This window comes from Chelmon rostratus, chromosome 18, assembly GCF_017976325.1.
Source record: "Chelmon rostratus isolate fCheRos1 chromosome 18, fCheRos1.pri, whole genome shotgun sequence".
In the NCBI taxonomy this organism is placed as follows: Eukaryota; Metazoa; Chordata; class Actinopteri; order Chaetodontiformes; family Chaetodontidae; genus Chelmon; species Chelmon rostratus.
The window spans coordinates 24,876,243-24,888,673 of record NC_055675.1 but is presented as its reverse complement, the minus strand read 5'-3'; the positions used below and the strand labels follow the sequence as shown (position 1 = coordinate 24,888,673).

The window sequence follows — 12,431 nt, the reverse complement described above, 5'->3', positions numbered from 1 at the left end:
CAAGCATTTTTGCTTTCCTCCTTCGTTCTCAAAAACAAACAAAAAAAAACACAAAACCCATCCAAACGACCACTGAAGCTAGGATAATACAGGTAATAGGCTAGTTTGTTAGAGAATGGGATGGGGAGTCGGCAATAATTTCTTCTTATTTTTATAAAAACAACAATAAGAATAGGAATAAGAATAATAAGAAGAAGAAAATTCAGAGAATTTAGTCCTTTTCAATTGGGTAGAAGAAGAAACATGGACGGTGCCAATTTACGGGCGTACCTAAAGGCAGCACACGGTGCGTAATGACGAAAGCAGGAGGGTGTCGTTAAAATGGCGGCCGCGGCTGTGTTTGCCGAGCTGAAGTTCAGAGACGGATTAAGAGAGAAAATCAGCTTTAAAGTAGAAAATAATATGACTTCTTTGATCGAGGCAGTTCAAGAGCTGAACACGCACGTATCAAGACTTCTCAGCGATTTGGTTGAGCGGGAAAAAGACCGCGGAGACTGCGCAGAAGGTGAAAACACTGCTGCTAACTGCTAACGTCAACACACAGTCTCTTACCTGCCGGGAGGGGAAAGATGTCTGTCAGTTCCGTTAAAACAATAGTTTATCTGACACCTGTGTTTTACCTGCTGCAGGTGAGGAAGAGGAGGAGGACAGTGATGATGAAGACGAGCAGCCAGATAATCTTCAAAACTCTGAAATACAACCTCCAACAAAAAGATCCAAAACCTGAAACACCTGGAAATACCTGAGGACTCAAATCACTGTTTGACCCGAATGAACTGACGACGATGATGATGACCAGTGATCAGCCACATGATTCACTAGCAACCAAATAAAGCAGCTACACGTGTGTCGTTCAGACTTATGTTGAGACTGAAAATAAAATGTGCTTTTCTAAACGTCTGTAATCAGTCTGCTTCTCATACTCCATCACCAGCTGATCACTAATCAGGTACAGGTGAGCTCAGATGTCACACTGCCAGACTACAACCAATCCAATCATTTCCACCACTTTAAATAACTTTAAAACAGACGGCAGTCAGGTTTTTGTCACCTGAGTCTTCAATATCAGGCCAAAACAAGAAGAAGGTAGCAAATAAAAGAGTAAAAGTGGTCTGAATTTATTACATGAATGTGATAATACATTTTAATCAGTGGTTTCTCACGTTACCGTGGAAACACGGGGCCTAACTTGGTTTGTTTTACCCCTACAAACCAGATGTCAGTAAATATAGTTTGTGGCTTGTTGCCTGAAGGAGAGTGGAGTTTACTGAGCACCTGAGTTCAGGTGAACTAGAAGCTACCTTTAAACTCACACTGCTGCACTCCTTTATAAATGTTGTATTTTACTTTATGTGCCCGATTTTACCTTTATTATTTTTATGCCATAATTTGATGCTTTATTCTTATTTTTATTTCCATTCTTATTCTTTTACCTAGATTTTGATATTTTATTCTGTGGTTTAATGCATTGTCTTTATTTTCATTTCCATCCTCACTGTCATTATTGAGTAAGTTTGATTCTCGATCCTATTTTATATTCATTTTTTACCTGTTTTTATGTCCTTTCTGTCTTTTCTATGGAAAACACTCACTTGGTGCTTGTGATGTCTTTCTTGTGAAGCACTTTGAGCTGTAATCCTGTATGAAAGGGGATAAACAAATAAAGTGTATTATTATTACCATTTCATTGTGAAAGCAATACAAATCTTGATAAAACAAATTTGTGTTTGACTGTATGTATACTGTATGTAGTTTTTCTTTTTTTATCATATTCTCATCAGAGTCCTGGCAGGAGGAAGACGATCTAGCTGAAGAAGTCCTCAGAGGTTCTGACTGAATCCGCCTCCAAACCCTTTGCTGCATGTTTTAATGTCCTCGGTGGGATCAGCCATCCGTCACAAAAATGTGAGCACCATACACAACCTGTTACACCAAGTCGTGAAACAGGTTGGTTTGGTTTGTTAGGAGCCAAACCCAGGTGACTGTAGAGAAACAGAGTGATTCTGTCCTCCAGCTGCTCTGACACAGGACAGTGAATGCAACAGTCCAACACTGGTTGTCAGGTCGTCATCTGGACGTCAGTCACTGCGTTTTACATGTATCAGGATGATGAGCCATTCATTATGAGGTCGATTAAAACTAATGTGACAAATTCTTTAAGAAACATTTTTTGTATGACTTTTTAATTATTACCAATTAATTGATTGAATCCCACCACAATCAACGGACAGACGCACACTTACTGAACTGTACTGAGACGTTGGACAGCTGCAGGATTTCACTGTGTACTTTTTCATTTATGATATTTTTTGTAAGATATTGAACATAAACGACTGTTTATGTTGAACTTCTTTATTTCAGACGGAAACATTCACAAATGCAAAGACTAAAAAGAAACCATACGTAAAACAAATTACAACACTGGTCAATTACCTGTTCGTGACTTTTAATTATTTAACTCAGTTTAACTTGTAATTAAGTGTAAAATGATAAATGTGTCAGGTTATTGCAAATCAAACGGCCGTACTACCATCTTCTGAGGTTTTGTATGAATTTACACTACCAGTGAAAAGTTTGGATTCACCTTCTCAATGATTTTTCTTTTTTTATTACTTTCCACTTTGCAGATTCACACTGTAGACATGAAGGAACACATATGGAGTAAAAAGAGTTAAACAAACCAGAACATATTTTCTGTTTTAGATTTTTAGCCTCCTTTTGCTTTGATGACAGCTTTACGGACTCTTTACGGACTCTTTGCCTTCTCCCAGTCAGCTTCATGAGGCAGTCACCTGACATGGTTTTCAGTGAACAGGTCTTTCCTTTATTGATTTATTCAAAATTGAAGGCACACTGAACCAGCATTCTGCAGCGACATGCCATCCCACCCGGTTCACACTCAGTTTGACCATCATTTGGTTTTTTTTAGCAGGACGATGACCCCAAACACACCTCCAGCTGTGTGAGAGAGTGCTGCATCAGATCACCTGACCTAAACCCACTTGAGAAGGTTTGGGATGAGCTGGACCTCAAAATGAAGGAAAAACCTCTGGGAGCTCCTTCAAGGCTGTTGGAAAACATTCAGGTGACTGCCTCATGAAGCTGATGAAGAGGGTGTAAAGAGTGTGTACAGAGTGTGTAGAGTGTGTACAGAGTGTGTACAGAGTGTGTAGAGTGTGTAAAGAGTGTGTAGAGTGTGTAAAGAGTGTGTACAGAGTTTGTACAGAGTTTGTACAGAGTGTGTAAAGAGTGTGTAGAGTGTGTACAGAGTGTGTAAAGAGTGTGTACAGAGTTTGTAAAGAGTGTGTACAGAGTGTGTACAGAGTGTGTACAGAGTTTGTAAAGAGTGTGTAAAGAGTGTGTAGAGTGTGTAGAGTGTGTAAAGAGTGTGTAGAGTGTGTAAAGTGTGTAAAGTGTGTAAAGAGTGTGTAGAGTTTGTAGAGTGTGTAAAGAGTGTGTAGAGTGTGTAAAGAGTGTGTAGAGTGTGTAAAGTGTGTAAAGAGTGTGTAAAGAGTGTGTAGAGTGTGTAGAGTGTGTAAAGAGTGTGTAGAGTGTGTAAAGAGTGTGTAAAGAGTGTGTAGAGTGTGTAAAGTGTGTAAAGAGTGTGTAGAGTGTGTAAAGTGTGTAAAGAGTGTGTAGAGTGTGTAAAGAGTGTGTAAAGAGTGTGTAAAGAGTGTGTAGAGTGTGTAGAGTGTGTAAAGAGTGTGTAAAGAGTGTAAAGAGTGTGTAAAGGGTGTGTAGAGTTTGTAGAGTGTGTAAAGAGTGTGTAGAGTGTGTGTAGAGTGTGTAGAGTGTGTAAAGAGTGTGTAAAGTGTGTAAAGAGTGTAAAGAGTGTGTAAAGAGTGTGTAGAGTGTGTAGAGTGTGTAGAGTGTGTAAAGAGTGTAAAGAGTGTGTAAAGGGTGTGTAGAGTTTGTAGAGTGTGTAAAGAGTGTGTAAAGTGTGTAAAGAGTGTGTAAAGAGTGTGTAGAGTGTGTAAAGAGTGTGTAGAGTGTGTAAAGTGTGTAAAGAGTGTGTAAAGGGTGTGTAGAGTTTGTAAAGAGTGTGTAGAGTGTGTAAAGTGTGTAAAGAGTGTGTAAAGGGTGTGTAGAGTTTGTAAAGAGTGTGTAAAGAGTGTGTAGAGTGTGTAGAGTTTGTAAAGAGTGTGTAGAGTGTGTAAAGAGTGTGTAGAGTGTGTAAAGTGTGTGTAAAGAGTGTGGAGTGTGTAAAGTGTGTGTAGAGTGTGTAAAGTGTGTGTAGAGTGTGTAGTGTGTGTAAAGTGTGTGTAGTGTGTAGTGTGTGTAAAGAGTGTGTAAAGTGTGTAGAGTTTGTAAAGAGTGTGTAGAGTTTGTAAAGAGTGTGTAAAGAGTGTGTAGTGTGTGTAAAGAGTGTGTAGTCTGTGTAAAGAGTGTGTAAAGAGTGTGTAGTGTGTAGTGTAAAGAGTGTGTAAAGAGTGTGTAGTGTGTGTAAAGAGTGTGTAAAGAGTGTGTAGAGTGTGTAGAGTGTGTAGTGTGTAGAGTGTGTAAAGAGTGTGTAAAGAGTGTGTAGTGTGTGTAAAGAGTGTGTAAAGAGTGTGTAAAGAGTGTGTAGAGTGTGTAGAGTGTGTAGAATGTGTAAAGAGTGTGTAAAGAGTGTGTAGTGTGTAAAGAGTGTGTAGAGTGTGTAAAGAGTGTGTAGAGTGTGTAGAGTGTGTAGAATGTGTAAAGAGTGTGTAAAGAGTGTGTAGTGTGTGTAAAGAGTGTGTAAAGAGTGTGTAGTGTGTGTAAAGAGTGTGTAAAGAGTGTGTAGAGTGTGTAGTGTGTAGAGTGTGTAAAGTGTGTGTAAAGAGTGTGTAGAGTGTGTAGAGAGTGTGTAAAGAGTGTGTAGAGTGTGTAAAGAGTGTGTAAAGAGTGTGTAGTGTGTGTAAAGAGTGTGTAAAGAGTGTGTAAGCTGTCATCAAAGCTTCTTCAAAGACTCTCAAATATAAAACATGTTCTGTTTTGTTTGCTGCATAATTCATTCGTGTTCCTTCATAGTTTTCATGTCTTCAGTGTGAATCTACGATGTAGAAAGTAATAAAAATAAAGGAAATTCATTGAGTGAAAGGTGTGTCCAGACTTTTCACTGGTGTACATACAGTACATGTTGCTGTGAAACAGAGAAACAGGTTTACGCTGTCAAATCATCTTTTAAACATTTTTGTTTCCTTTTATGCAAACATGCATTTTAAAGTCAGGATCCTTCTGCACCTCCTCTTCTTCCTGTTCTCCCCTCCCTCCTCCTTACCTTCTCTATTTTCTCCTTTCCTTCCTCCTCATTCCCTGCTTTCCTTCTCCATCTCCTTACCGTTTCTACCTCCTGACCACCTCTGCCTCCTTCTATCCTTCTCTACCTCCTCCTCCTCCTCCTCCTCCTCCTCTCCAGTCTTTCTGAGTTCACTTCTGTAAAATAAATGTTTAGTTTTTCGCAATAAAAACAAATCAATCTTTCTAAGACTTCACATTGTGTTTTGTCTTGTTTTTTATTGTATTGATGTTGTAATAAAGTCGTCCTGGTAACCAGCATGTGTCATATAATGATCATGTAAGTATTTTGATTTTATTTTGAAAGTCGTTTGCCCAGCAACTGTCAGGTCAGTGTTACTTCCATTCCAAATATTAAACTGCAGGTAACCATAGCAACAGCAGTGATGCATCAGTTCATGAACTGTGGGTTAAATTGATCACAGATACACAGCAGAAGGGGCTGGTGTTAACATTCAACACATCCTCCATCCAAACACGGAACAAGATTGTCTGTGATGTCACAATAATTAAATAACTGAGGAGGAGGAGGATGACTGACAGCCGCCGACTGAAAGGTCTGTATGAAGTAACAGTCAGCGGTACCAAAAATGTTTGATCCTCACTCACGCATCTTGACAGGGTTAGGGTTAGTTCGACTGTTAGGTTCCAAATAGTCAAAGCGGAGAATTAAAATCCAACAGCGGTGTTTGTTAAACTCTTTAAAGGCACACAGGAAGTGACATCACAAACAGTTCAGTTTGTTTTACAGCCTCATCCTCCTGCCGTGACCCTTCTCTTCTACGTATCGATGAGCGTCGGGCCTCTATGATTGGCTGGTTTGCGGGTGGTGTGACGGCTGCAGAGCAGGGCAAGGCAGACAGGAAGGACGCAGTAACCAACCGCTCGAGGGTCAGCTCTCGTACAGGAGAACAGGAAGAGGAAGAGCTGCAGGTACGGCAGCAGGAAGACGGACGCCCACATCCAGATTGGAAGCGGTGGCAGGTGAGTGCCGATGCTCTGAGACCAGCCGATGGCGAGCGGTGGAGCCGAGGGGCTGGCCCCGCCTCTCTGCACATGCTCCAAACTGAAGCTCTGAACCTCAAAAACATAATACACCACCATGACACTGAGCAGCAAGTAGAGAGCCACGCCCACCCATCCCATCCGCTGACGGAAGTTCATCATCCTCCATACTGTGGGGGAAACAATCCATAATCAATCAATCAGTATGACATCAACACTGCAACTACAGAAGAAGTCACTAATCAATACTTCACCCCAACCACTTACTGAAGTTCATCATCATAAAATCAGCTGTTAATCATTATATGATTAATAATAAATTAATCAATACATCGTCCACACAGTCTTGATCAACACATTATCAATACTGACAAGAAACAAGACAATCATTCTCCACCAGTCTGTCTGTACCAGACTACAGCTAACATTTCAGGAAAATGAAGCTTTCTGTGTATTTTATGGCTCAAATTTTAGCATGAACATATTTAAAGCGGATGTGACATCAAGGCAGGAGTTAGTCTGTTCCTGCTGAACTGCATTCATGTCCAGCCAGTTTTAACTGGTGCGATGCAGTTTTCTAGCTAACCTATGAGCTCTGCTTTGAACGTCAACAACATTAAATCTAATTCGACTTCAGTATGTTGTAGAGAAGTTATTGTAGCGCTGTGCGCGACACCATTCATTTTTCATCCATACTATTCCTCAATGAGTTGAACATCTGACACTGTGATGTTTCCTGCCTCCATCTTGCCGTGTTTATTTACACACACTCAGCAGCGTCCGCAGCATCTGTTAGCCTGTTGGCGGTCTGTTAGCAGGTTAGCTCGTGTTTTTTCAGTCAGCTCTTACCTTCCTTCGCGCTGATACTTAAAGTTAAAGTTCTGCTTTAGACTCGTTTCCAGTCCGCTGTCGTTCCCGGGAGGTCCGGGAACTTCCGTCTTTCTCTTCCTGTTTTGTCACCTGACACTCATGATGACGTGACTCCTCGGCCCGATTCTCCAGCGCCATCTGCTGTTCAAACAGCATCTCTACATGTTTTTTCTTATGTTTTATTTTGACAGCTTACAAGAAAATCATGTAAAATTAAATTGGTCGTTAGCACTGATGCTCAGATGATATCAGAGGAGCAGATGGAAAGATATTTTACTGATCCCTCAGTGGAAGAAGTGGCAGCATTTATTTTGGAGCTGATGATACAAGTTGAATGTTTTAGTGTCACGTTTTGTGGGGAAATCCAACATATAGTGTGAAACATTCTGATCTCTCACAGCCATTTTTCTTATGTGGCCTAATTTTAGATAAAATAAAACTTATAACATGCACTGCAAATAGATATAATATACATCATTATATACATATATATATAATTGCAAGCCACAGTTCTGTTCTTATCTGTATCTTATCGATATCTTAGATACCTGGTGAGACAACATGAACATAACATACATAAACTGGGTCATGTTTGAGCTCGAAATATCGAAATAGAAAAACGTTTAACGTTGTGTGAAAATAAAGATGTTTTAATTTCAGATCCCCCCTCAGATTGGCCTGATGTGGACTAGTGGAGCTGGTCTGGCGTGGATTGGTGGAGCTGGACTGGTGTAGACTGGTGGAACTGTTCTGGTGTGGATTTGCTGCGGTGTGGACTGGTCATTGTGCTTTCTCCTTTTTCAAAGAGCATGACGAGAACTGTTACCTGTGTAGGTTTTCTGTTTGGGAGATATGTTGTTTCTGAGGTGAAGGTGACTTTCAGGTGTTTTATCAGATAAAAGCAGGTGAGCTGGAGATCAGCAATTTTCAGCAACATAAGCACTGCTGTTTAAACACTCGAATAATAATAACATTAACAGTGTTAATTATACTGTATTGCTACTACCACTACTGCTATTACTAATAATTATAATGCTAATAATAATAATAATACTGATTCGTACATTTGACATACGTTGTGGTTGTTGCTCACAGTCAATATATCTTGCACATGTTTAAAATTATTGATTTACATTTTTTTCTGCAAATTATTTTTAAATATTTAAATTATATTTTTGATGATTTCACAAACTGTTGATCCAAAAAGGACCAATCAGTGTCTGGCTCTGCCTACTCTGTCTGTCCATCCAATCACATCACAGAAACAAAAGAAACAACCTCTCAGTGTATAAATAGAGTTGGCCCTGCTGTAGAAACACAAGCTAACAGCAGTGAAGTCAGACTCATTTTCACTCTGACAGTTTAACTGACGTGTTGTTTGTTTTGGTGCTGAAGTTGTTTTTTCATCGTTTTTTTCTCTTTTTGGAGGATTTTTGCATTTGGGATTTTACTGGTCGCAGTGGCCCTGGTCCTGGTGGTGCCGGTCCCCGTTGTGCTGCTCCTGGTGTTGCTGGGGGTTCTGGTCTGGCATGGAGCGCCGTCAGAGTCTGGAGGACCAGCTCAGGTGTCCCGTCTGTCTGGATGTCTTCACTGAACCACTGATGTTACAATGTGGACACTCCTACTGCAAGTATGATGGATGGATGGGACACAGCTGTCCTGTCCTACATTCACTTGTCCTAATCTTGCTTTTTCTGATGCCACTTGTCCTGTTCTCACCTGTCCAGGTGTTGTGTGCGCTCCATGACAATGGACCTGCTGGGTCAGCTGCAGTGTCCTGTGTGTCGCTGTGCTGTAGACGGAGACAGTCCTCCTCCCAACGTCAGTTTAGCTCGAATCATTGAGGCTCTGCAGGTAAAAACACCTGTGATCAGTTTACATCAAACACTCAGGTCGTTGGTGTTTAATATATTCCAACACATTAACTCAAATCTAAAGCATTTTTAAAAGGCTTTATCTTATCATGCTTTCACAAATCAAACATCTGATTCAACAAATTAAAATAGTTTAAATGCTACAAAAGCTCTTATTTCATATTTCTGTAATAACACACCGTTTTCTTCATCCTGACAGGAAGTGAGTGTGTCAGGTGGAGCTCAGCCAGAGTCGTGTCCTCAGCATCACAACCCGCTCAGCCTTTACTGCGAGGATGAACGAATGGTGATCTGTGGTCTCTGTGGAAGCATCGGTGCTCACCGTGGACACAAAATCACACCTGTGAGCTCCGTCTACAGTCACATGAAGGTATGAAATAAACACAATCATGCCTGTGAGCTCTTTTTACGACCTTATTTAGAAATATGAACTATTGTTTTATACATTTATGATTTGTATGTGAATGATGTTCAGTCCCTGAGGTTGTAAAGTGTATAAATGAGAAACTGAGTGATGCACAAACATCCTGATCATTATTTTTTGACACATGTTGGTTTGAGTTTGCATAAACATTTGATCTGAAAGTTGAGAACAGACAGGGTTCTTTGGCTGACAGTTAAACAGAACAGTTTGGTGTTGACTCAGTCATAGATAGCAGCCATTAGCTGACACCATATCACCAAACAGTGAGATTAACAACCAGGAGGTTAATGTTCCACACAAATCAAATATCACTCTTGTGTTTCCAGTTTAGTAATAAGGGCACATATTCATCAACATTTTCTTAGTTTGAGAGTGCAGGGAGGTTCAAAGCAAGTCCAAAATTAAAATACGTTGCATGACTCTGATCTACTCTGCTGTTTAGAACCAAATATTTTCAGATGTATTGCCTTCATCAGTGTTGCCATGTTCATGAACATGACAGGAAAACCGCAAGCTGTATCTGCTGTGACCTTCACCACCATCTGCCCTCTGGTATAGTGTTTACTTCCTGTTTAACGTTGGGTTGTATCTACAAACAGTCAGCTGACAAGAGCTTAATCTGTGATGACAGATTTGTTTGAAGGGTAACACTTGAGGCTCAGTCCGGCAGACGTTGAAACCCAGTGAGTTCACTACTGGCAGGGAAAGACACTGGGGTCAGTTATGTCAGTCTGGTGGACGACATGGCCAGGGATACTGGCTACTGTAAACTGGGTCTATGGATGTGGAACATTATATCTCTGGTGGGGGAGGAAATTGTAATTGGTGCAGGAGGTGGAGCATTGGCAACTACATATAATTAGGCTCATCTCTATGCAGCACACCAGCTCTGGAACCAAGTCTTGGAGAGGAGATGAACTTTTTTTGGTACCCAGGGTGAACAATACTCGGCAAGTGTGGTGACAGTCATGAGGACCCTACCCAAGCGCTGCTGTGTTGGAGTTTACCGCAGAAAAAGAATCACTTCCATGTGACTGGGTCAAAGGGAATAAAGCTCTGACTTGTCTGGGTTTAAGCACTTAACAGCTCTGAGGATCCAGTCTGATAACTAAGTCCTCAGGAGGACTGCCTGGATGCCTGGAGACTGCGGGACTTTGGCACTCACATGGGTCGTCATTCTTTAATTCATTGCAGGATTGGTGGCACTGAACCCCAAACTGCCCCCAGTAGGCAGGCTTTGTCATTTCTAATGGATGCTCAGGTGAAGAGAACTGCAGAGACATCAGCTGATTAAAACCCATTGGGTGAGTGTGGGTGAACTGAGAATACCTGGCTGAGGATTCCTTCCATGCGAGGGAGGCTGAGGACGTGGAATCCGAGAGGACCACATTCAAATCTTCCATTAACTCTAATCCTGACCAGGTGTGGTCAGAAAATCGTTGATTCTTGTTGCAGTGGCAGCCAACGAACCTGCTGGTGAAACTTGTCAGTAAAGCTGGCAGCAGACAGGTAACAGGAGTTCAGCAGACTGCTGCTATTGTGGTCACAAAAGAAAACAAGTCTGGTGAGGGGGAAGTCCAGACATGTTATGGAGAAGAGCTTTGAGTTTGCTTATGAAAAAGGATCTGACAGATCTGAAGAGGGAGGCATGACTTAGTGACTTAGTCCAGGCTGTTTTCAGCAGGCAGAAAACTGCTGACCAGGACTGAGGATGTGTAGGATGGACACCTGAACCTGACTGACATTTCCTCTGTGGAGGAGGGAGAACTGGAAGACTTTGGGGAAGCCACGTCCATTTCCCTGTTGGAGGTCACTGAGGTCGTTGTAGGTGTAGATGAGATTCATCCTAAGATGCTGAACATTGTACGCATTAAAATATGGGGCAGAGACAGTACTTTTAAATATTAAAGTACAAATTTTATTTAATACATTTTTTAAATTTCATGTCAATAAACAATTGTAATTTATGGGTATGGTAAATAACACATGACGCAAAACTCAAATCAAAAATACACACAGCATGCAAAGAAAGTAAACCCAAAATGTATTAGTTATTTAGTTACATTATACACATAAAACCCAGACTGTTACTAATGGAGGGACACAAAGTTCTTTTTGTTCAGTACCAGTCAATTAAAAAAATGCAATTTTACCAGAAATCGAGACTGAATTGGGAGGAGGGACATCCAGAATGGACCAACCCAGAACTTGCCAGTCCGGAACAATCCAGACCAGCGGAGGTGGGAGGAGTTGTGCCAGCCGTAGCCAGCGCTTTCAGTGGTGTGGGCCAAAGGAAGTTCACAGGAGACGCAGGAGATGCAGCTTAATCCTGCAAGTAGAAGAAGCACCGGTCTCCAGACCCCCACTCAGCCTCCGAATAAACACGCGCGTTACCGCGCATACAAAAACACCACACTACACAAGGAAGAGCATTAGACTGGCTGGGTACAGCCCAATGGGTCGGAGAGAGAGACATGCCACTTACCCGAACATCAAATGCCACTGAACCACACAAACGGCCGCGGAGACACTGCAAAAAGGAGAGCGCACACATGAGTGCCAAATACGCACCGCAAAAAATGTGCAGGGAGGCAACGCCGTGTAGACTCACCCACAGAGCAGCGCGAGGTTCCCAACCGCAGCTGTAATTTACCACAGCCGACCAGGTGTCCACACACGCCACCAGTAAACTGAACCAAAGCGGCGTTAAGTGCCAAGTGTTCGCAAGATGATGCGTAAAAGCAAAACGAAACTCACCCACAGAGAGCGGAGTGCTGATTACGCGGAGTGAATCCAACGCAGCTGGACACCCCAAACGCCGCCACGGGCACAACTCCCACAAACCCACGGAAGAGCAGCAAGGATCAACGCACGAGAGAGTCAAAAGAGGATCTGAGCCATTTCAGACCTGAGCTTAAATCCCCTCGGTCCTGCCCCGCAATAGCGCAAAAGCCAGGTGCGCGCACAGGTGCGCTTCAAGAAACAGGTGGGGGAGGCAG

The 12,431-nt window shown here is 41.9% G+C and overlaps 2 protein-coding genes and 1 long non-coding RNA gene across 3 annotated transcripts in view; 2 read left to right on the top strand and 1 right to left on the bottom strand.

Moving 5' to 3' along the window:
* Window positions 1-297: 297 nt before the first annotated feature.
* On the top strand, window positions 298-1,682 carry LOC121622217. Its single transcript, XR_006007682.1, has 2 exons — window positions 298-505; window positions 630-1,682. It is a non-coding gene; the product is annotated as an uncharacterized LOC121622217 (long non-coding RNA).
* A 3,702-nt stretch (window positions 1,683-5,384) lies between these two features.
* Window positions 5,385-7,218, bottom strand: tmem251 (transmembrane protein 251). The gene is made up of 2 exons (XM_041959109.1): window positions 7,114-7,218; window positions 5,385-6,434 (listed from the first exon to the last, which is right to left on the bottom strand). Exon 2 carries the CDS (start codon window positions 6,424-6,426, stop codon window positions 6,040-6,042), a length of 387 nt encoding a protein of 128 aa, XP_041815043.1. The 5' UTR covers window positions 6,427-6,434; window positions 7,114-7,218; the 3' UTR covers window positions 5,385-6,039.
* Window positions 7,219-8,445: 1,227 nt separating this feature from the next.
* LOC121621849 (E3 ubiquitin-protein ligase TRIM50-like) overlaps window positions 8,446-12,431 on the top strand; it is a 10,387-nt gene continuing 6,401 nt past the window's right edge. The window contains exons 1-3 of the mRNA XM_041958525.1: window positions 8,446-8,764; window positions 8,862-8,988; window positions 9,208-9,378. Of these exons, the coding sequence (XP_041814459.1) occupies window positions 8,664-8,764; window positions 8,862-8,988; window positions 9,208-9,378 (399 nt within the window). The 5' untranslated portion in view covers window positions 8,446-8,663. The remainder of the gene's footprint in view (window positions 8,765-8,861; window positions 8,989-9,207; window positions 9,379-12,431) is intronic.